The sequence below is a fragment of the Lotus japonicus genome, chromosome 5 (genome assembly GCF_012489685.1).
Source record: "Lotus japonicus ecotype B-129 chromosome 5, LjGifu_v1.2".
Classification (NCBI taxonomy): Eukaryota; Viridiplantae; Streptophyta; class Magnoliopsida; order Fabales; family Fabaceae; genus Lotus; species Lotus japonicus.
In genome coordinates, this window is record NC_080045.1 from 756,653 (window position 1) to 779,588 (window position 22,936).

Sequence of the window (22,936 nt, forward strand, 5' to 3'; positions counted from 1 at the left end):
GAATCACGTGTTCTTGATCAAAAGTCAACGATAGTAGTAGTAGTTTGTTTTTGTTTGAAAATTAGTGGTAGGTTTTTAATACACACATTGAAATTGAAAAGTTATTGATGGGAGTCCGAGACGCATGTTGATTTAAAAATAGTGGGAGTTGTTGGGCTCGGCCCACGGAGGGATTGGGCTCGGAAAAGAAAGGAGTTGGTTGGTTAGGGCAGTTTGGAAGAAGGGTTTGGTTTGGTATATAAAAAGTGAGACACATCGCAGCAAACGAGTTTAGGGCGTCATCGAAAATACAAGCCGTACAAGAGGGCTCGCTCCTTCGTCTTGTTTTCGGAAACGAAACTTTATCCTTTCAATTGCGGTAAGATCACCAAACCCTTATCTCGATTACTTTTATGGTGCTTGTTTTCTTCGATTGATTGAAATTCATTCTGTTTTTGTTGGGTGGATTTGTAGATGGATCGGTACCAGAAAGTGGAGAAGCCAAGGGCTGAAACGCCAATCGATGAAAACGAGATCCGGATTACTAGTCAGGGGAGGATGCGCAACTACATTACTTACGCCATGACCTTGCTTCAGGTCATTTCTCCAATTTCTCTTAACCTTGCTTTTACAACCACTGTACTTCACTTCTCGTGCTTTAATGTCTTTCTTTTCTTAATTAAGTATTAATTATTATTCTAATTCACTGGAACTCGGAATATGACTATCAACTTTTTTTGTTTTTCTTGTTGTGGTGTTTAATTAGTTATTTGGCTGTAATTGCTTTCATTTTTATTTTGGAGGGAAATTGTGGGTTAGGTTCTATGGTGCGGTGCTGGCTTACCTTACCTTGTCTTATTTGTGCTTTTTATTTTACTGAAAAGCTGGGGTTGGAAGAAAGGTACTTATAAAAATATGCATATGATTAGTAATGGTTTCAACCATGTAGCTCTTTTCTTCCCTAACTCTAGGTTTTGTACGTTTGAAGGGGGTCGGGGTAGGGGGCTATTTTTTCAGTTCATCCATTTGCTCTTTCCTCCATGAAACACCCGAACAAGGAGAGGATTATGTCTTCTGTTTCATTCTTCCTATAGCTTTTGCTGCGTGTATTGGGAAAAAAATGAAGTCGTGGGAAGTCCTGAGCTGCAAAGTTTGAATCCTAAATGGAGTTATAGATTCTACATTTTCTCTGATAGTCATTAATCTCAATTTCTGTTGCTTGCTTCCTTGCAGGAAAAAGGTTCTAATGAAATTGTTTTCAAAGCAATGGGGAGAGCTATCAACAAGACAGTGACAATTGTGGAGTTGATCAAGGTTCATTTGCTTTTCTCATTATATGTGCTGGACACGTTTTATTGGAATTCTGTTTCATTCTGATGAGATTTTTGTTTTTTTGCAGAGGAGGATTGTGGGTCTCCACCAGAATACAGCAATTGGATCCACTGACATCACTGATACATGGGAGCCACTTGAGGAAGGCCTCCTTCCGTAAGAGCACTTTCTGAATAATAGTACATTAAACCTCAATGGTTCAAGTGTTCAACTTTCCAATCAGGTCAAAACTGGTGTTAAGGCCCTGCATTTTATTTTTTTCCCTTGTCCTTCTTGCAGTTTGGAGACGACAAGGCACGTGTCAATGATTACAATAACCCTTTCTAAGAACGAACTTGATACAGCTTCTGTGGGGTTAGTCGTTTTCCTTTTTTTCTGATGTCATCACACAATTTAACTCGTACTCACTAGAAGGGATTGCACTGGTTATGTGCACTTTTTTAGCAGGTTTAAGATTTCCGGTATTGATAGTAAAGCAAATTAATTGTTATCATAATGACCGATGGAAGTTCAATGTCAATAATTTGTTTGTTTTTTATAGGTATCAGCCTCCATTACCAGCTGATCAGGTGAAGGCTGCCACAGATTTTGATTATGAAGGAGGTTGGTTCACGTAACATTTGGTGTTCTCCCTACTCCCTAGAATAAATTGTATGTTTCTAATTCCTCTGTTCTGCAGAGAGTTCGCCTAATGGTCGTGGTAGGGGTCGTGGCGGTCGTGGCAGGGGTAGGGGCAGAGGTACTTATGTGCATTTTTCATTTCCATGAGCCATATTATCTTTATCAGGTGTTTGTTGTCTCCGGGGTGAGTTGAATGAGATCAGTGGAGTCCTTTAACTGTGTCCATTATGTTGTTTCCTCATCCCTGTGTTGCAATTTTAATGTTAAGTTAATGCCATAGCTTTTGATAAAGTTTTGATGTAGGGGTATTCTGATATGTGAATGCATCTAGATCAGTAATGCTTTAGGTATACAATCTATTTTAATGGGATGTCACTTAACGATGTCCACAAGCTGTTAATCATGTTAATTACTCCCTCCGTTTTAGAATAATTGTACAGAAAGAGAAGAAACACACATTAAAAATTGAAATTAATATTGTTAACTTTTTAAAATATATTATTTAATTTCCAATTTTACCCTTTGAAATGTATTTTTATCTCTCCTCATTTATTCTTCTCATATGGGCAATATGTGGAAAAACATCAATTAATGTTCTATTGGAATTCTAAGTGGACAGTTATTAGGAAACAAAATCATTCTCTCTAATTGGATTGTTATTTTGAAACGGAGGTATTCTGATATTATTAACAAGACATCTTATCCCTATATTTTTAAAGAATAATAGTAAGGCATGTGAGCGATAGAGAATTTGTTGGCATAATGGTGATGCTATTTCCTGATATAGCTGTTATATTTTCTTTCAGGGAATGGTTTCATTGCAGCTGATTATGAGGATGGAGGTTGGGATCGTTACAGGGGAAATGCCAGGGGCAGGGGTAGAGGAAGAGGACGTGGCTTCCGTGGTCGTGGAAGGGGAGGGTACAATGGGGGCCATGTTGATATGCTGCAAGATGGAGGATACAACCAAGATGTACCCCAAGGCCGTGGTACGTGAATCCCTATATATATATATTTTAATTTTGTATGGTTGATGCCTGTTCACATCGGTTACCAGTATTATTTTGCTGTTAGTGTTTCATTTTTGATATTTTGGAAGTGCTTGAGCTGGTTGTGTATGATAGATGCATGTGTGGCCTATGGCTCATAGTTTTTCCGTCATAGTTCCATGTGTCCTATATGTCCTTAACCTTGTCGTCTACGTGTTGCTTCATGTCCAATGTTATACATGTTTGTTTAGGGTGTGTATCCGAGTTGAATTTTGGAGGTGACGGAAGGGAGAGGTTTCCAAGAAGCTCTCCCCTTGTTTGTGAGTTCATAAGGAGGGGGGGGGGGAGAGGGTTTGGGGAATTTCTGAAAACCCTCCAAGACCCTCCTTTAGTTGTTTTGTGGAGTTCCCCCAAATTTGGGGGTTTAGTGGATTTTGGAACTTGCAAACAAGGGAAGGGCCTTACCCATCCCTCCCCTAAAAACTCAAAAACACACCCTTAAGGGAATTATATCATCCTTAAGAAATGTAAGACATGTTCCCTTCTGAATGCAGCTTTGCAGAACTGATAGGTGTGGCGAGATATTATATTACCATGCTCTATTAATTGTTTTGTAAGCTTTTATCCTGTGCTAGAATATTTTGGGGTTTCTCAATATTTTGTTTAAGCTTGCTGTTGACTACCTTTTTCAAACCTGTGGAATATGGATATTGGGATGTACTATAGTCATTTTGCCAATACTTTTCATGACTAAAGTGAACTTGTGTACATATGGTTGGTTTCAAAAGGGGTGCCGTTACCCCTGACCAGACATGGGGAAGTTTACTTTAATGAGGTTTCTTTCTTGCAAGTTGTTTGTTTGATTAATGTTTGTTGATTTTGTACTCTAGCAAAGACTAAAATGATGGATAAAGAACAGTGTCGGATAAAATAATACGTTTCTTTAAATTTTATTTATTAAATGTAATCATATTTTATTGTAGGTCGTGGCCGTGGGCGAGGTGGATATCGTGGAAGGGGTCGTGGCTTTAGATCCAATGGTCCGATCCAGGCAGCTGCCTGATGCAACCTTTAGTGCAGTGCACATGACTTCTGTTAAAGAATGCCATGTCTAATTACTTTTTTCCCTTTGCTTTATTGCTTCAATTTTCTCCGTTAGCCCTGATCAAATTTCTCACTTTCAACCAGTAGGACATTTTCTTAGTTCTGTAGACATAGTTTAAGATTGCTGCCATATAAGGCAGATTTATGTTTTAGACTTGGTCAGATGCTTGAACAATTGTACTGTTTTGGCTCTGAATCTCATTCTTTAATTTTTATTTTCGAGACATGTGTTTAAATGGATTCCTTTTATATTTCCTTCTGACTACAGCATTTTTTTTTCTTTGTAATGAAAAAGAAGACTATTCTCAAGTTGAACCTGTTTGGTATTAGTTGGATACTATTTTCCTCTAGTATGTTGTTTCATAATCTGGCAACTCGATAAATATAAGATATCTCAATGATATAGAATGGTTTTTATTTCCTGGATGTTTACAATGGTATTGATTTTTTTTTAAAGAATATGGAAAGGTGTATACTCATCTTTTCACTTAATTTTTCTTCATATCTCTCAATACACTTTTATCTTGTCACCTCTCTCATCACTCGATCTCATTCTCTTCCTATCTCATCTAGGTGTATGTGTAATTATATATGACCATAACTTTCTCCATTTTATTTATTTTCCAAGTCAATGTAGTTGCGGGTAGGAATTTTCAAGCTTAGGCCTACATCAATCACAACCCAACTTTGCGTTCTTGTCCTCTCTCACCGCCATTTTGGACCACCACCGTCTCACCAGCACCTCCTTCTGCCTCCTCCCTGTACCTCTTGTACAAGTCACCTTTATAAAACTTGATTGTTCTAGCTACCAAAACAAGGGAAACAATGGCACCAAATAACGTTGCTGCAGTGATGATCACAAATGACAACTTGAAGCAATTGGCCCCAACACAATTCAGTTCTTGTCCAACCTCTCTTGAAACCCCTGCTACCTCCAACTGCCTCTTAGCCTCTCTGTCGTACAGATACCCAGTGATCCTCACATTAAGCACGTATAGCCCAATTGGGCTCGCTATTCCACCAAAGTTATGCAATGTTGAATAGTACTTGAGTCCAAACACCTCCGAAATTATGGCAAAGACCAAAGGCCACTGTGCACCAAAACAAAATCCAATGATCACGGAAGCAGCATAGAGACCATTGGGCACGTCAAAGGCTATCAAAACATGGCCAACACAGGCTAAGAGCAGAGTCAGAGTCAGCATTAGAGGTCTTGGGAATTTGTACTTTGTTAGAACATGTTCAGAGACAAACCCAGAAAACACTTTTCCTAAGTAATTCCAAATGCTCACCAATGAAACAAATGTGCTTATGCTAGCCTTCGGGTACCCGAGTGAGATTCCAATCTGACCCAGGTTGTCAATTGCAGTTAAAGTTCCTCCAGCACCACATGTCCCAGCAATGAAGAGCAATATCATGTCCAAGCTGAAAAGGGCTTGAAGTATGTTATAGTCCTCACCTCTTTCAGGTGGGTTGAAAATGTTCTTCCAGTGCCACCACCTAGTTTCTTCTATTGCATTATTACCATTTGCTGAAACAGAGGAAACAGAGTTGTTACTATCATCATTTGCTAAAACAGAGTACTCTGTTTTCCCCTGTTTTCCCCCTGTTTCAGTGACTATTTTCAGCGGCGAGGAATCAACGCATGCAAGCTTCTGACTCTGACGAATCTTGAACTGTTCCAGGAAGACAACAAGAAGTGGAAGGAAGAGCAAGAAAAGCACCACTGCAGCGCTTCCGCCATACTCAATCTGGTTAAAGGAGACAGTTTTCTGCACTATAATCATGATTAGAAGAAACCCAGCAAGGCCAAGTGAAATGTACAAAAACTTATAGAAAACAGCGATCTCATTGCGTTGATTGACGGGCTTGATGTACCGAATTGTCGGAAGGAAAACGAAGGAGATGGCAGCAGGGAGCCACGCTATGAGCAAAATCAAAGCCTTGGATTTGGAGTCATCACTGTAATTGTAATAGAAAGCAAAGTAGAGTTGTGTGATGATAGCTCCACTGAGTCCAACATAGCCTTTGAGCATTCCCAACACAACACCACGGCTTTGTGGGAAGTTCTTGACACACGTGACTAAGGAACCAGTGTTGGAAAATGTCTGAGAATTCGCACCCATGTAGATGTAGAGGCACACGTGCCAGCCACTGGGTTTTGGGATTCTTTTTGTGAGTGCGAGCCATATCATGAAGTAGCCGAAAAAGTTGAGGAGAGAACCCATGGCGAGGACCACCCACGGCGGAGCGATCTCGTTGATGAGGCCTGAGAAGATGCCGAGGTTGCTGCCGAGGTCCTTGAAGAAGCTGATTAGGTTGAGAGTGGTTTGGTCGTAGCCGAGGGTGGTTTTCATGTCGCCGGAGTAGATGCCGAACATGTAGGTGGCTCCGGAGACTGACATGATGAGGAAGGAGGCGAACACCACGAACCATCGCCCGGTGATGACTTCGGTGATCAGGGCAGTCTTCGTGCCGGCGGAGCCAACACCTGCTCCAGCGGCCATGTTTATCTCACAAGTGTTACTATTGTGCAGAAAGTTACGTGCAAGGCATCAATAATTCAATATGTAGATAGAAAATGTTTGGTGGTGGATACCTGAATTGAATGGGATGGGGAAACCTTTTTTTTTTAACTGAATGAAAAGAAGATACGAGAGATAAATGATAGAATTGATATATGATTTGGTGATAGGATAGAAAGATAAAAATATAGAAAGACAATGTGGGCTCATGAAAAATGATGTTGTTTCTATTGATAAGTTTATGAATCTAGACCATATATAGATCATGTACAAATATATTCTGATAAGTGGGAAATGGTCAACTCTATCAATTCCATAACCCATTTATTAAAATATAATACTTTAATAATAATAAATATCATATTTTTAGTATTTTATATTTTCCGTTCTTGGTGTTAATTAGATTGGTGGAGACCCCTTATTTGGAGCTAGATGTTCTTCTCTTGAAGGACTTGTTAGGCGTCTTTTAGTTTTTCTCTCTTTAGTCATTTTTTGATGTATAAAAAAAATTTAATTTTGTAAAATATTATATAAACAAATTTTTTTATGAATCACTTTATGCCATTTTAATTAGTAACTAGTTACCTTGGATTCTATATATATAAAAGTAAATTGCATTAAATTTTATAAAAATATTAATAAGTAGTTAATTATATTTTATTTTAGGAGTTGTCTAAAAGATCTATAAAAAAACTTGAGTTAAATCATTCTAGTTTTAGGTGGACCAATGATATTAAGATAAGTTAAATTTTCAACTTACTTATCATAAACATCATTGATCGTTTCACTTAGGACTAGGATGATTTAACCAAAGTTTTTCTATAAGTCATTTAACTAAGTTCTAAATTCTAGGACTTGTCTAAATGATCCATGAAAAATGATTAACTATTAATTGAAAAATTTGTCAAGTTTTTTTTTGGTACACAAATTTGTCAAGTTCATGAAGACATTAAGAATAAAATTATTCGAATCATAATTATGCATGGCAACTTGATAAAGACATTTAAAAATAAGAAAGATGGCAACTTTGAAGACCAATTTTACCTTTTATTATTATTTATAGAATTATAGTTATTTTTTACTGAGTCTCTCCTGTTAGAGAAACTACCTACTTTTGGTCTTTGTGGAGGTGGTGGTCCGGTGATCTTGACCACTACATCACTTATTAACATAACCCCGAAAGAATCGATAAAGCCATGTGACAATTACACATAGGATCAGTGAAGTCATGTAACAAAGGTTACCAGACTACCACCTCCACATGGACCAAAATCAGGTAGTTTCTCAAACAATAGAGACTGAGTTCAAACTTGGCTCCGGAGATGGACCACTTTCAAACTTAATGTATTATATTGGGACCATAGCCTTATTTTACCCTTATTTTTAATTTTATTATTATTTGGTGTTGTAAAAGAAATACAAAAATCAATATTTCTTGATTTTAGTGACGTGTCATTCTCACGTTAATTCTCATAAAAAAAATTCCACGTGTCATTCTCAGGTTAATTCTCATAAAAAAAATACATTTTCAAATTTTAGATTTGATTAGGATTTAGGTTGTTTATTTCTTGATTTTATCTTAATTTATTTTGATTTATTTTTAGAGTATTAATTAATTTTTATGGTATTTTTATTGAATTTTCGGATTTTTAATTAATTCAAGATTTTATGAGTTTTTATTGTGATTTGCTAGATTTTGATAGTTTTTTTCTATATTTATTTAGTACCTTTTTAAATTTTAGATTTAATTAGGATTTAGGTTGTTTATTTCATGATTTCATCTTAATTTATCTTATTATTTATTTTTAGAGTATTAATTAATTTTTATGGTATTTTTATTAAATTTTCGGATTTTTAATGAATTCAGGATTTTATGAGTTTTTATTGTGATTTGCTAGATTTTTATAGTTTTTATCTATCTTTATTTCTTACCTTTTTAAATTTTCATATATATATATGCCCCTTTTTTCTTTTGCCTTTCTGCTTTGGCTTCTTTTTGTGATTGGAACAGTACTGTGGAATCAAAAGAGGGTCCCTTGCGTATTTTGATTAAGTGTAATTTATCTTTCCAATTTAAAAAAAAAAACCAACAACAAATGGAGGTTGAATAAGTCTCTATTGAAAGTTTATTACTTTATATAAAGTATAAAAGGTCAATAATGATCACAATGTACAATAATTTAAAACGGATCATTATCATATTAATATTTAAATTTTTGTCTAACTTTATTTTATTTTATTTGTACATATTCAATAAAATATTAGATAGAAATTCTTTTTTTTTTTGCACCTAGATAGAAATTCTGACAAGACTATTTATCAACCAAGTTTGTTATATTCTTTTAATATATTTACTTTACAAATAATTTCATGTTTTTTTTTCTAAAACACGAATAATTTCATGTTACAATTAACAAAGAACTCACAAAAAATTAAAACATCAATTTAAACTGACGCACCATCATTTTAGGATTTTTTTAAATATGTTAGTTAAATTTGTTAATTTGAAATGGTTTTTTTAAACTAATTTGATAATTCCATTCCCACGCAGCTTATTTGTTTTATTTTTTAAGTTAAGAATTAGGTTATACCAAAGGTTTTGAGAAATAAATATCAAATTTTTTAATGCACCTGGTCATATATGGGTCCATCTTCAACTCTAAAAAACAGAGCCAAATTCAAAATCTAATATTTCTATAAAAGTTTTTTAAAAAATTTACAATATAAAAATATCACTCTTACATTTCCAACTCAAATTCTTTCACAACTTTACTTCTCCCTGCCACTGACCATGACAGATCTCATACTAGATATTTGTCTTTTAAAAGCAACATACACGACATATATAATTCGTCCAAGATAGGTAGTATTTCATTTTGTTTTTATTTTTTAAACATGTTGATAATATTAATTGAAAACATGAATCATGGATATATATGAACGTAGCCTATTTGGTTTAGGCTTTTGATTAGTTTCCACATTTGTTTTCTTTTTTAACTGCCTTGCAATCTAGAACTCTATGTTAAAAAGTTTACAGTGAAAAAAAAGAAAAGATTTTTTATGAACGCAATTATGCGAGTTCATTTTCACACAATAAAATAAACAAAATTTAATTTAGATTAACAGAAAATCATTTCACATTCTTCATGAACATGAAGACAGTAGCACAAAGCATAGATATAACAAATCACAAATAAATCATTCAAATCAACAATGATTATAGAAGCTGACACGGGATGGAACTAAGTGGAGAATAAATTTTAGAACTAAGTGGGGAATAAATTTTAATATTATTTGATAAATTTTTCACAATAATTTAAATAATTTAAGAATATATTCTAAAAAAATATCTTGCCCAGTTTAATTATATAAAACTGAACTTATATCTAAAAAAGTGATTATGTTAAATATGAAAATAAATCAAATCCAATGTGACCATGCTCCATTTATAAGAGATTCATGTCAAGGAAAAAACAAAAAGATATTATTGGGTAAATATTTTATATCTTCTTTTATTTTAACCTTTAAATTTCCCTCATATAAAAAACTAAAGATAAGAAATATTCTTATTGAGTTAGCAAAACAAAAAAAAAAACTATTATGTTACTTCATTTTTAAGTTTTACTCGAACCTCAATTTTTTTTCTTTGGATTCTTAAGGTGGGCGACGAAACATTAAACACCATCGATGAGGCTGAAACCACAATTGAGATTCCGCCAAATTTGTTGATTGGACAAGGTCCTGATCCTCTTCTTGAATTGATTAATTTGGTTTATCCGGACTTAGTGGCGAACTTGGAAAATGATTCATACTTCCAAGAAAGAACAATTCTCGCCGCAACCCTCGAGAGTGTTGAGCAAGTCAACAACTACATGTTGTCAAAGCTTCCTGGTGTCGAGAGAGAGTATTTGAGCTATGATACCCCATGTAGATCGGATGAAGATTCTGAGGTTGATGCAGAATGGTTCACCTCTGAGTTTTTAAACGACGTTCACTGCTCGGGAATTCCAAACCACAAACTGATATTGAAAGTTGGAGTTCTGATCATGCTTCTTTGAAACATAGACTAAGCGGTTGGTTTGTGTAATGGAACCTGGTTGAGAGGTACTCATCTTACTCAACATATAATTGTTGCAACTGTTTTATCAAAATCAAGCTGGGTAAAACAGAGTACATTCCGAGGATAACCTTAACGCCTTCTGACTCTGGTCTTCCCTTCAAATTCTCTCGAAGGCAGACATATTCCCCGTGCATCGCACGGGTAAAAAAACACTAGTATATTAGAAAAGAAGAACTTCTCTAAGACTGATTTGGTGAGGTGTCATTCCCAGATTAATTCTCAGGCCAATTTGATGAGGTGTCACTTCCAGATAAATTCTAATTTGAGTTTCTCTTCTGTTGACACGTGTCACACCTTAATTACTAAATAAAATCTTGACATAAATAATTATTTTTTATGGTATTTTTAATTATTTAATTTATGATTTTATGAGTTTTTATTGTGATTTGCTAGATTTTGGTAGTTTTTATCTATCTTTAATTAGTACCTTTTTAAATTTTAGATTTGATTAGAATTTAGGTTGTTTATTTCTTGATTTTATCGGTTGATTTAGTGACGTGGCGGCACCAGATTCAATCTGCACCAGATCTAATTCTCTGATTTAGAAAAAACACTTATTATATTTGTGAATAAACAAAAATGAATATCTGTTTTCAAAAAACACTTAAGATAAAATCAATTTTTTTTCTAAAGGTAAAATCATTTTTTTTATCAGAAACCATTGAAATTGATTACAGCACTGGCTTAGTCGAATTCGAAGCAATTGAAATTGATTCCATCAATTTTTTATTTGTTCGGGTTACTTTTGGTTGTGAAATTGATTAGATTTATTGTCCTTGTTCACACCAAGTCTGCCATTTTACTTCTTAATGGTGTAGTATTGAAATAATCCTGCGGCAATCTTTTCAATGCTTTTTGGCAGTAACCTTTTTAAGGAGTATATAGGCCTGGCCAGAAATCAATCAATGGCTTCAATCGAAATTTTTACTGTAGGGGAACAAATTGATAGTATAAAGTTACGAAAGAAAATCAGTGTACCTTATACTCTGATCTGATGTTGTAGATTTATTAGCTACCTATCAAATGGAGTTGCTAATGCATAGAACATGCAATATATGAGATGGAGATACCCGTAGGAAATGATAAAATATGAGTTCATAAAGAATAAGTTGTGCATTAGATGAAGCTATGAGTGCAAAGAGAAGGCAATCAACAAAATGAAGTCGCCCCGATGAGATTATACAATATGGCTTAAGGAGACATTAGATGAAGCTATGAGTGCAAAGAGAAGGCAATCAACAAAATGAAGTCGCCCCGATGAGATTATACAATATGGCTTAAGGAGAAGAAGATTGTTTGTTAGATGGAGCCGCCAGTGCATTGAGAAGATTGCCAACAAGATGGAGCTTCCCTTCATGATATGACATATGATTTATATAACTTAGAGAGAGGACAAAACTATCCTATAGAAGAGAGCAGCTCTAGAAGAGAGGCTACTCTTTGAAGGAGAGAGATACTAGCAAAATAAAGCCACTCTATATTTTGGTTCACTCATGTATAATTCCGATCCCATTGTATTTAAATTTTAAGATTTCTTAGGTTTGCCAACAGATACATTTATATCTATTCTTACCTCTTTAACTTGTATTGAGTTAAAAATGTTATTGCTTTTGATTGGACAAACTTGCAAATTTGATTATTTTTACGCACCTGCTTTGTTGAGACTAGTCATGAACCTAACAAGCTTACTTAGATAAATTTTATCAAGTGCTCTAGCATACTTGTCTCTAAGTTTTTAAAAGAATAATCATTCGTGCATTGCTGTGTTTCCTTTTCCGGTTCATGGTTGTTATTATGCTTTCATTAAGTTGATGTGCCTCACCATTTCTGATCGTGTGGACCAAGCTACCCGGTGGGCGAGGGGCAGCGGAGAGAAGCAGGGGAGGTGGTGAGTCTTCGAGCTGGACGTTCCCGGGAGGGGCTCCTGGAAGGGACTCCGATGCTAAAGTAAGTAAGGGTTTGAAGAGTAAGATAGGTCAAGTGAAGAGGGTAAGTTACCTTAGCAAGGAGGAGGAACCCCCCTTATATACACGTAGTGGAGTTAGGGTTGGAGCCATGCAACGTCATGCATGACTCGTACTTGGTTCGCCCTGGGCCGTTGGATTCTCTGCTTCTCCTGCCGCAAAGCAGCGATCTAACAGTCCAGGGTTCCTCTAGAGGGTAATCGGTCCCCATCGTTACCCTGGAGCAAGATGCCCCAGGTGGGTGCTCGTCCCTTTTCGGTGATCGTCCCGGATCCAACCACAGTCTTGGGCGGTTGCCCCAGGCGGTATCCGTCCCGGTTCCTGCCCTGGTCGTCCGTACTCAGGGTTTCCCAGAACAATTTCCTTTGATTTTTCCTTAGATTCCTAGGTATAGTAGCCGGTGTTAAGAGTCATATGTCGTTTGACATTCTAATGTTATCTTTGGATTGATGAGAAGGGTGAAATGAGATATAATGGAAGGAAATGTATTATGTTACACTACTAAACCTATTTGTTGAAGATAATGAATCTGCCAACCATATTTTGCTTCATTGTAATGCAGTATGGTTGGCATGGTCTAAAGTAATGTCCATATGCAATATCCCATGGGTTATTATATCTAAAATATTGGACATGTTGAACACCTGGGAGTTTTTGGACAAGTGTGATATTGTGGAGTGGGGATCTATTCCATACATCTGGTCAGTGTGGCAAGCAAGAAATGAAATGATATTTCAAGGAAAGGATTTTAAGTCTGAAACTCTTTGGGATTTAATGACGTATAGGGTTGCATGGTGGATAAAAGGTACTTGGAAATCATGTCACTACTTTATTGAACAGTTTTTCCCTTAGTTCCCACTCCTACAGAACTGTCAGCAATGTAAAAAGAAAACGAGGCAGCAGAGCTTTTGGGTTCCTCCTCCTCTCAACACTTTCAAATTCAAGGTTGATGGTGCTGCAAAAGGTGCACCGGGTCTAGGTCTAGCAGGCATTGGTGGTGCTTTTGGGATTCTAATGGAGCAGCTCTTGTAAGGCCCGAGTTTTTAAGTTCATGCTAAGTGAATAAACTTCTTATTCACGATTAGGGTTGATGTAATGTGAAGGGAAACCTGAACGAAAGTTTATTAAATGAAATATATTTATGAAGGAGAAAGTTCAGGAAAAGTTCAAGGATTGCATTATGATCGATAAAAGTTATAACACGAACGTTTTACGCTTAAACCTAGGTCAGAAACCCTAGTATATAGCTAATTTTCACTTTTAGGCACAATGGCAGTTAATTCCAAAAATCTTCAGAGAAATGTTAGAACTTCTCTTTTTCCATATACCACAATCGTTTCGAGGCGAAACTCTAGGATCTACGAACGTCCGATTCCAATCATCGGAAGTTTGCCGAAACCGAATCCCTGGTATTTCAAAACCCTAGAATTTCTCGACAATGAAGACTTTATCTATTCAGAGCTTCAAATGAATATTCTACACGCGTACACCCATTTCTCTTGATGATTTCAATCTTTCTTCCGAAGGAAGTTTTCTATTCCGACATTCGATGCAAAAAGCAACTTATCGGGTAAAATAGTTTTATACCGACTATGCATTAGTTGCCAAAAATACAAGGAGACCTCTTTATAGTTTTGGAATTCTTTTGCCAAAACATATCTATTAATTCACGGAGAATGACGCCGGAAAAATCAGATTCGCGAAACTTTCATTTTCCCGCGAATTTCCACCTTCTATATATAGCAAAGAAAGGAAGAAAAAAACAAAAAAAAACTACCCATTTCCCCACCCAAACCCGCGGCCACAAAGAGGAAGAAGGAGGAGAAGATTTTCTTCATCGTTTGCTTGATCGTCGATCAATCAGTTGCTACTTCAAGGCTTCGAGGTATAGTCGCTAATCCTTACCTCTGATCGCTTTTTCCATAGCTTTTCTGTAGAGTTTTCTGAGTGGATAGTTTATGGGTTTTTGCAAAACTATCCTGAATCTTTCATTTCTGATTCTAAACCTCTTCTATATGTGCCCAAGATCACTTCTGCCGGGTTAGATTTTCCGTTATGTCGCCGGAATTCCGCCGGAATCAATTTGAACCTAAAATACCCATTTTTGGAGTTTTTGGTGTAAAGCTTCAACCTTTAGGCTGAAAACTATCGCCTTAGCTTAGTGCTAGTAGGATTAGTTGTCATAAACGTCGTTGGTGACGTCCCTGCAAAATTTTATTTTTGGGATTTCAGTTTTGAAAATCCTAAGTTAAAAATCATGACCAAAATACCCCTGCGACAGTTTTCGATCCGATAATTTTTCCGAGTTCAGAATACCCTTAGTTACGGCTTATGAAAGCATAGGAACCAAGTTTGATCGAAGAAAAATCGAGCCCCATAATTGTGTAAAGTGGCCGAGCCTATTAGAGGGGGGAGGAGGAAATTTCCTTTTCCGAAAACTTGTCTTTTCGCGCTAGATTATCGTACCTTAGGGTATAGATTACTTCGAGTAACCTTAGTAAGTATCGATAGCTTAGTTTCCGATAGATTCTAATAGTATTCTGTGATTTTGTTGTAAAAGTGCTTTTGAGGATTTCTCTGAGGACCAACACTTTGAGTGCGAGGAAGCACTAGTTGATCATTCTGGAGAACTTTCAGGTGAGGGCTTCTCACTGAATCTCTAGTTAATGCTTAGGGTCGATGTTTCGACATTGTTTACTGTTTATGCACTGGAATTGTGCGTGATTGGAAAATGTTTTCTGAGGCTTCGGCTGACAATGTAGATGATTCATCTACTGAATGTTTTTGAGATTGACTTACATGCTATGTGCTATGTGGGTAATCTAGGATGTGTGGTGCATGCTTTATATACTAAGTGCTAAGTGTTTATGATGCGATTTATTGATATATGACATGTTGTTGATTGTGATGATTTAAATATGCTCTGTACTGGAATCTGAGATTCTGAATGGTGAGAATAGCGGGCAGGTCATGCCGATTTTATTTTGAGAGTTTTGAGAAAGTTTGATAGGACGAACGAGGTTCGGGCCTTGATTCTGTTTAGTGGATCGAGACATCCTCGGGAAGCGACTTGGGATTGGTAGATCCTGTAAATGTATAAGACTTGCGATAAGACAAAATGGAATCTATTTTATAAAGAAAACTCATAAGACCTTAAATAACCTTTAAATCTTTAAGTAATGATAATAACCTCGAAGGAAGGCATTGGAAGTCAAATCTTAGTTTTGGAAAAACGAGGAGTGTCGTCGGATCCAAGTGTTGAGTATGTCGTTGTTGTGCTGTTGGAGCAGCGTTTGTTGTTGTGCTGTTGGAGCAGCGTTGGTTGTTGTGCTGTTGGAGCAGCGTTTGTTGTTGTGCTGTTGGAGCAGCTATGTTGTGGGGCTATCCTGGGGATAAGTCCGGGGAACCGTTAGTTCCCGAGTATGTGATACTCTTGTGCTGTTGGAGCAGCTATGTGTGTTGTGAAGTGTGTCTTTTGTCGCAGAATCGACTTTGCCTTAGGGTAAGATTTTAGAGACTTTAATTTACCTAGAACACGTGGCGACGTGTCGAGTGAGGACGGAGACGTTGTTTGACTAATCATCCTGCATTCATGCAACATTAATGGGGTATTAACACAGGACGTACTCTGGACCTCGTCGGATTCCAAAATGGTCATAAGACCCGGATTTCCGTGATAGAGCGTCTGTAGACGTCTCTTGTAGCAGACCGAAATGGCAGACCTACGGGTTACGGCTGATCTGACTACCGTTGTTGTTGGAGTAAGAGGCACGCGGGCCGAAATGGCACCACCGTGGCTGGTGAAGGGCTGATCCGTTGATGTCCATCCGTTCCGGATTGCATATTGGTTGACTGGGTTAACCTGCATACATATCACGCAACATGCATACTGACTTAGTAGATTTGTGTGGTTGCTATTTGATAAACTTACTTGGAACATGCTAATTGTTATTCTTGTCGTTATGATTTTGTGGAACATGCAACCCTAGGAATGATATCTCTAGTTATAAGCCTAAGTGGCTATCTATTATTTGTACCTATTGGGTTTATTATCTACATAGTTCTTTAGAGTTGACCCTCGCGTCTTCTGTGTGTGTTTTGGCGGACAACGCCTTTTGTCAGATGAATATTGCGGATTGGTACACCATGGTCCACCCTTCGGGGGGGATTAGGTATGAGATGATCGATCAGGACGACCCCGGGTCGTGGGTGATTGACCCCGCGAGCCATCGAGCGACGTATTCGGGGCGCATCATGGAGGACCACGTGGACAGTGGAGGACTCTTGAGGTCAGGAGTGTTGAGGCGAAGCTCTATCAGCTTCAACTTGCCACCGGGCGTTCACTGCGGACCAGGATTCGGAGGAGCACCACCGCCACCGTCATCTTCAGAGGAGGAGGATCCCTCAGAGGAGATTCCAGTGGGAGTGCCTTCGGTAGGGTCTAGTGCACCCTCTGTTGCGATCATCGATGATCAGGGTTCGGGCCCTAAGCCCGTGAGTCCAGCATCGGAGCGCACTGCGGTTGCGAGGGGAGGACGGATAGGGTTAGTAGACTTGGTCGTTCTGGATTCTGATTCAGACGACGATCATGCTAGCACATAGTTTTGAGTGTTGGTATGAGCTCCTCGAGTTAGGATTAGTGTAGGAGTAGAGTTTTAGCTCTGACAGTCTTGCTTCATTTGTTACTTAGGGGACAGGGTAGATCCGCCTATAGCTTTTTGTGTGGTTTCCTTACGGGAATCACAGAGAGTTGGTTGGACTTAGGAGGTCTTATTTTCAGGCCATTGGGTCAGCTGATTCTCAGTTTTGAGGGATGGTGTTGCGGGCACTTCACCCTTTTCATTTGGTTTGTATATATTGCCTTCGGGCGTTACACTTTTCTTTCCGTCACTGGAGGTTTACTCGTGACGAGGTTGCTACTACAGCGGGGGCTGTTTATATATTGTATATTAGTTCTATTGCTTTTCGCTTTTGGGTTTTATTTAATTCAGTCTTGTCTTAGTTATTATCGAAAAAAAAATATTTCACGTTTTTCCGCATTAAGTTTACTTTTGGTTACTAAAGTGACGCCACCGAAATCGGGGTGTTACATTGTGGTATCAGAGCACGGTCGAGTCTTTCGGGAGTTGTTGGGGAATAGGTCTTCTGTGCTAGGTTGTGTGACTCTGCAAAGAGTGAAAATTGTTTGTCTGCAAGCGATTTTTCGCTTAAAAATTGATTGAAGTTATTGCTTACTCATATTGTATAGTGATGCTAGATGCTATCTTATGATAAGTACTGACTGTTTGCTTCCTTTAACAGAATATGGTGAATACTAACCAGCTAGCTGAGATGATGGCCACTATGGCCCAAGCGGTAACAGCGCAGGCCCAAGCGGTAACAGCACAGGCAAATGATAATGCCATGAGGCGTGCTACTGAAGAAGCACGTGAACAGCATCAGCGCCAGAGGGAAGTCACTCTGGACCAGAACAAAGGCCTCAATGACTTCAGGAGGCAAAACCCACCAAAGTTCTCTGGTGGTACTGATCCAGACGCAGCGGATCTCTGGATCCAGGAAATCGAGAAGATTTTCGGCGTTCTGCAGACTGTAGAGGGTGCCAAGGTGGGCATGGCGACTTATCTTCTGCTGGGAGATGCTGAATACTGGTGGAAGGGCACCAGGGGAATCATGGAGGCCAACCATGAAGAGATCAACTGGAACTCGTTCCGGACCGCATTCTTGGAAAAGTATTTTCCGACAAGTGCCCGGGATGAGAGGGAGGCGCAGTTTTTGACACTCCGTCAGGGAGGTATGTCTGTACCGGAATTTGCTTCGAAGCTGGAGTCTTTGTCAAAGCATTTCCAATTTTTTTATGATCATGTTGACGAGCGCTACATGTGCAAGCGCTTCGTGAATGGACTGAGGCCGGATATTGAGGACTCAGTGAGGCCACTGGGAATCATGCGATTCCAATCATTGGTGGAGAAAGCCACTGAAGTGGAGTTGATGAAGAACCGGAGGTTGAACCGGGCTGGAACTGGAGGGCCGATGAGGTCGGGCTCTCAGAATAATCAGAACAGGGGAAGGTTTCAGAACAGGAGGCCGTATCAGCGCCCTGCTGGTAGAGGGTTTGCATCAGGATCTTACAGGCCCATGGTGGGTGCTGCTGGTGGTTCAGGAGGTCAGACTCAGAACCGGGAACTGACTTGCTTCAAGTGTGGGAAGCCAGGGCATTATGCTCGTGATTGTCCCGACACGAGGCCTCAATGTTACAACTATAATAAACTGGGGCATACTGCGGCACAGTGTAAGGTACCAAAGGCGGAACCAACCGTCAACACAGCTCGAGGGAGGCGTCCTGCTGCGAAGGCGAGAGTCTACACCATGGATGGTGAGGATGCTGAGGGAGTCGATGGACTGATTAGAGGCAACTGCGGGATTGACGGTAATCTTCTATCCGTACTTTTTGATTCCGGAGCAACGCATTCATTTATCTCTAGAGATTGTGCAATCAGATTAAGACTTCCGATTACTGCTTTGAGCTTCGATCTGATAGTTGCTACTCCTGCCAAGACTCTACTTGCTAATTCAGCATGCATGTATTGTCCGATAACATACAACAATAGGATCTACCATGCTAACCTAGTATGCTTAACTCTTAAGAACCTAGATGTTATCCTAGGAATGGATTGGTTGTCCCGCTATCATTGTCTTTTGGACTGCAACCGAAAGAGAGTGGTATTCCCTGATTCGGATCTTTCCGAGTATCTATCTGCCAATCACATCAGCGTCGCTTTGAACGAGGGATCTCAGGAGTATTCTGTTTTGCTAAGCTTGGAGAGCAAAGGGAACCCAGAAGTTGGCAGTATTCCAGTGGTGAAAGAATTCACGGATGTTTTTCCTGGCGATGTACCTGGATTGCTGCCTGTACGCGACATTGAGTTTGCTATAGACATCGTACCGGGAACAGGGCCGATTTCGATTGCACCATATCGTATGGCACCTGCGGAGCTAGTGGAATTGAAGTCCCAACTCGAAGATCTTCTGTCGAAGGGATTCATACGACCAAGCGTTTCACCTTGGGGAGCGCCAGTCTTATTGGTGAAGAAAAAGGACGGGAAGTCGAGATTATGTGTCGACTACCGACAACTGAACAAAGTAACCGTCAAGAATAGGTATCCGTTACCTAGGATTGATGATTTGATGGATCAACTACGAGGAGCTACAATATTCTCGAAGATCGACCTGAAGTCGGGTTATCATCAAATCAGGGTCAAGACCGAGGATATCCAGAAGACGGCATTCAGAACCCGTTATGGACACTATGAGTACTTAGTGATGCCATTTGGGGTGACAAATGCGCCGGCAATATTCATGGCTTACATGAATATGACTTTCCATACATTCCTGGATCGATTCGTCGTGGTGTTTATCGACGACATTCTGATCTATTCAAAGAATGCTGAGGAACATGAGGAGCACTTGCGACAGGTTTTACAAGTGCTGAGGGAGAAGGAGTTGTATGCCAATCCTTCTAAGTGCGAATTTTGGCTCAAAGAGGTAAAATTCTTAGGCCATGTGATCTCTAAGGAGGGGATAGCTGTGGATCCAGCAAAGGTAGAGACCGTATTGTCGTGGGAACGGCCGAAGACAGTGACGGAGATCAGAAGTTTTGTCGGTTTGGCGGGATACTATCGTCGCTTTATCGAGAATTTCGCGAAGATTGTTGGACCGTTGACTCAACTGACGAGGAAGGACCAACCTTTTGCATGGACTGAAGCGTGCGAAACTAGTTTTCAGACGATGAAGGAACGGTTGACGACGTCACCTGTACTCGTCTTACCGCAACCGGAGGAACCTTATGAGGTATACTATGATGCTTCGCATCAAGGTTTGGGATGTGTGCTGATGCAACATCGGAAGGTGGTTGCTTATGCTTCAAGACAACTGAAGGTGCATGAGAAGAATTATCCGACTCATGACTTGGAACTAGCTGCAATCGTATTTGCGCTGAAGATTTGGAGACACTGCAATTTCACCATATTTAGTGATCATAAGAGCTTGAAGTATTTGTTTGAGCAGAAGGAGCTGAACATGAGACAGCGTCGGTGGATGGAATTTCTCAAAGATTACGAGTTCACTCTGCAATATCATCCTGGAAAGGCGAATGTTGTTGCTGATGCCTTGAGCAGGAAGATGCACATCTCGTCGATGATGGTGAAGGAGCTGCAGCTGTTAGAGCAATTTCGAGATTTGAGCTTGGATGTGAAATTATCCGAGGGAGAACTGAAGTTCGGGATGATCAGAATTACCAATGGGTTGATGGAGGAAATCCGAGACCAACAGTTACAAGATGAGTTTCTGCTCGGGAAAAGAAATTTGGTAAGTCAAGGTAAGGACCCAGAATTCAAGGTAGGAAGTGACAGTATCCTACGGTGCAAGGATAGGGTTTGTGTGCCTAACAACCCTGACTTGAGAAGATTGATTATGGATGAAGGTCACAAGAGCAAGTTAAGCATTCATCCTGGAATGAAGAAGATGTACCAGGACTTGAAGGTGAATTTTTGGTGGCCAGGAATGAAAAGACAAGTGGCTGAGTATGTAGCTGCATGTCTGACATGTCAGAAGGCGAAGGTGGAGCATCAGAAGTCTTCAGGTATGCTACAAAGCTTGGATGTGCCAGAATGGAAATGGGATAGCATATCGATGGATTTCGTCGTGGCTTTGCCAAGAACTCAGAAGGGATACGAGTCTATTTGGGTAATCGTGGATCGACTGACTAAGTCGGCTCATTTCGTACCGGTGAGGACTACGTATAACGTGGAGAAACTATCAGAGTTATATATAGCGGAGATTGTACGACTTCACGGAGTACCGACAAGTATTGTATCCGATCGAGACCCGAAGTTTACATCACATTTTTGGGGAGCTCTTCAAGAAGCTTTGGGAACGAGGCTGAGACTAAGTTCTGCTTATCATCCGCAGACCGATGGACAGACTGAGAGAACTATTCAGTCGTTGGAGGATTTGCTACGCGCTTGCGTTCTGGACAACAAGGGCAGTTGGGATACCTTGTTACCGTTGATTGAGTTCACATACAACAACAGTTTTCATACGAGCATTGGTATGGCACCGTATGAGGCTTTGTATGGCCGCAAGTGTAGAACACCTTTGTGTTGGTGTAAGACCCCAGTTTTTAAGCTTAGAATAAGTGGAAGAGATTTCCATTTACGATTAGGCTTGACGTATCGTGAAGGAAAAACCTGAACAAGAGTTTATCGAATGGAATAAACTTATGAAGGAGGAAGTTCAGGAAAAGTCTAAGGATTGTACCAAAGTCGATTTAAGTTATAGCACGACTAATATTCGCTTTAAAACCTAGGACAAGAACCTTAGGAAATAAGACTATGTTCCACCCTTGGAACACTGTAGGAATTTAGTCCAAAAATCTTCAGAGAAATGTTAGAACTTCTCTTTTTCCATATATCACAATCGTTTCGAGGCGAAACTCTAGAATCTACGAACGTCCGATTCCAATCATCGGAAGTTTGCCGAAACCAAAACCCTGGTATTTCAAAACCCTAGAATCACCCGACGATGAAGACTTTTTCTATTCAGAGCTTCAAATGAAGATTCTACACGCGTACACCCATTTCTCTCGATGATTTCAATCTTTCTTCAGAAGGAAGTTTTCTATTCCGACATCCGATGCAAAAAGCAACTTATCGGGTAAAATAGTTTTACACCGACTTTGCATTAGTTACCAAAAATACAAGGAAACCTTTTCTTAGTTTTGGATTTATGTCGCCAAAACCTATCTTAGAATTCATGGAGAATGAAGCCAGAAAAATCAGATTCGCGAAACTTTCATTTTTCCGCGTTTTGCCAACCTCAATATATAGCATTAAAAACAACCCTCGAAAACCAAAAATCATACCGATATTTCTTTGAAGAATTAGAAGATTCAGCGGGGAGAATATCGTGTCTAGAATACCTTGGAATCAGTAGGAAGAATCGGAAATCACTCTCATATTTTTATCTTAACTCTATGAGCTAAATCCTCCGATATCTAAACAAATCTGTACCGGTTTACAAAATATCTTCTCAAAAATATCTTCACAAAATATCTTCTCAAAATATCTTTGATAAATATCTATCCATCCTTATCCAATCTTTACAAAATATCTTCCATTTCATTCCCTATATATATATATATGTTGAAGCTTGAAACAAAAACCTCACAAAACACAAAAACTCACCCATTTTCTCTCTTGAAGCCGCGAGTTTGCTAGGAGGAGGAGGAGAAGAGATTTTGTTCAT

The 22,936-nt window shown here is 38.9% G+C and overlaps 2 protein-coding genes across 2 annotated transcripts; one reads left to right on the plus strand and one right to left on the minus strand.

Annotated features, from left to right (window-relative positions):
* Positions 1-216: 216 nt before the first annotated feature.
* Positions 217-4,280, plus strand: LOC130717252 (uncharacterized). Its single transcript, XM_057567417.1, has 9 exons — positions 217-358; positions 454-576; positions 1,213-1,293; positions 1,379-1,467; positions 1,591-1,665; positions 1,853-1,914; positions 1,991-2,050; positions 2,739-2,921; positions 3,905-4,280. The coding sequence occupies exons 2-9, from the start codon at positions 454-456 to the stop codon at positions 3,982-3,984; spliced, it is 753 nt and encodes a 250-aa protein (XP_057423400.1). The 5' UTR covers positions 217-358; the 3' UTR covers positions 3,985-4,280.
* A 330-nt stretch (positions 4,281-4,610) lies between these two features.
* On the minus strand, positions 4,611-6,742 carry LOC130717251 (uncharacterized). The gene has a single exon (XM_057567416.1). It carries the CDS (start codon positions 6,530-6,532, stop codon positions 4,700-4,702), a length of 1,833 nt encoding a protein of 610 aa, XP_057423399.1. The 5' UTR covers positions 6,533-6,742; the 3' UTR covers positions 4,611-4,699.
* Positions 6,743-22,936: the final 16,194 nt, after the last annotated feature.

Coding starts and splice junctions, on each gene's coding strand:
- LOC130717251 (XM_057567416.1), bottom strand. CDS start 6,532: ATGGCCGCTGGAGCAGGTGTTGGCTCCGCCGGCACGAAGACTGCCCTG.
- LOC130717252 (XM_057567417.1), top strand. CDS start 454: ATGGATCGGTACCAGAAAGTGGAGAAGCCAAGGGCTGAAACGCCAATC. Junction 2,051..2,738: donor TGGCAGGGGTAGGGGCAGAG/GTACTTATGTGC, acceptor ATTTTCTTTCAG/GGAATGGTTTCATTGCAGCT. Junction 2,922..3,904: donor AGATGTACCCCAAGGCCGTG/GTACGTGAATCC, acceptor ATTTTATTGTAG/GTCGTGGCCGTGGGCGAGGT.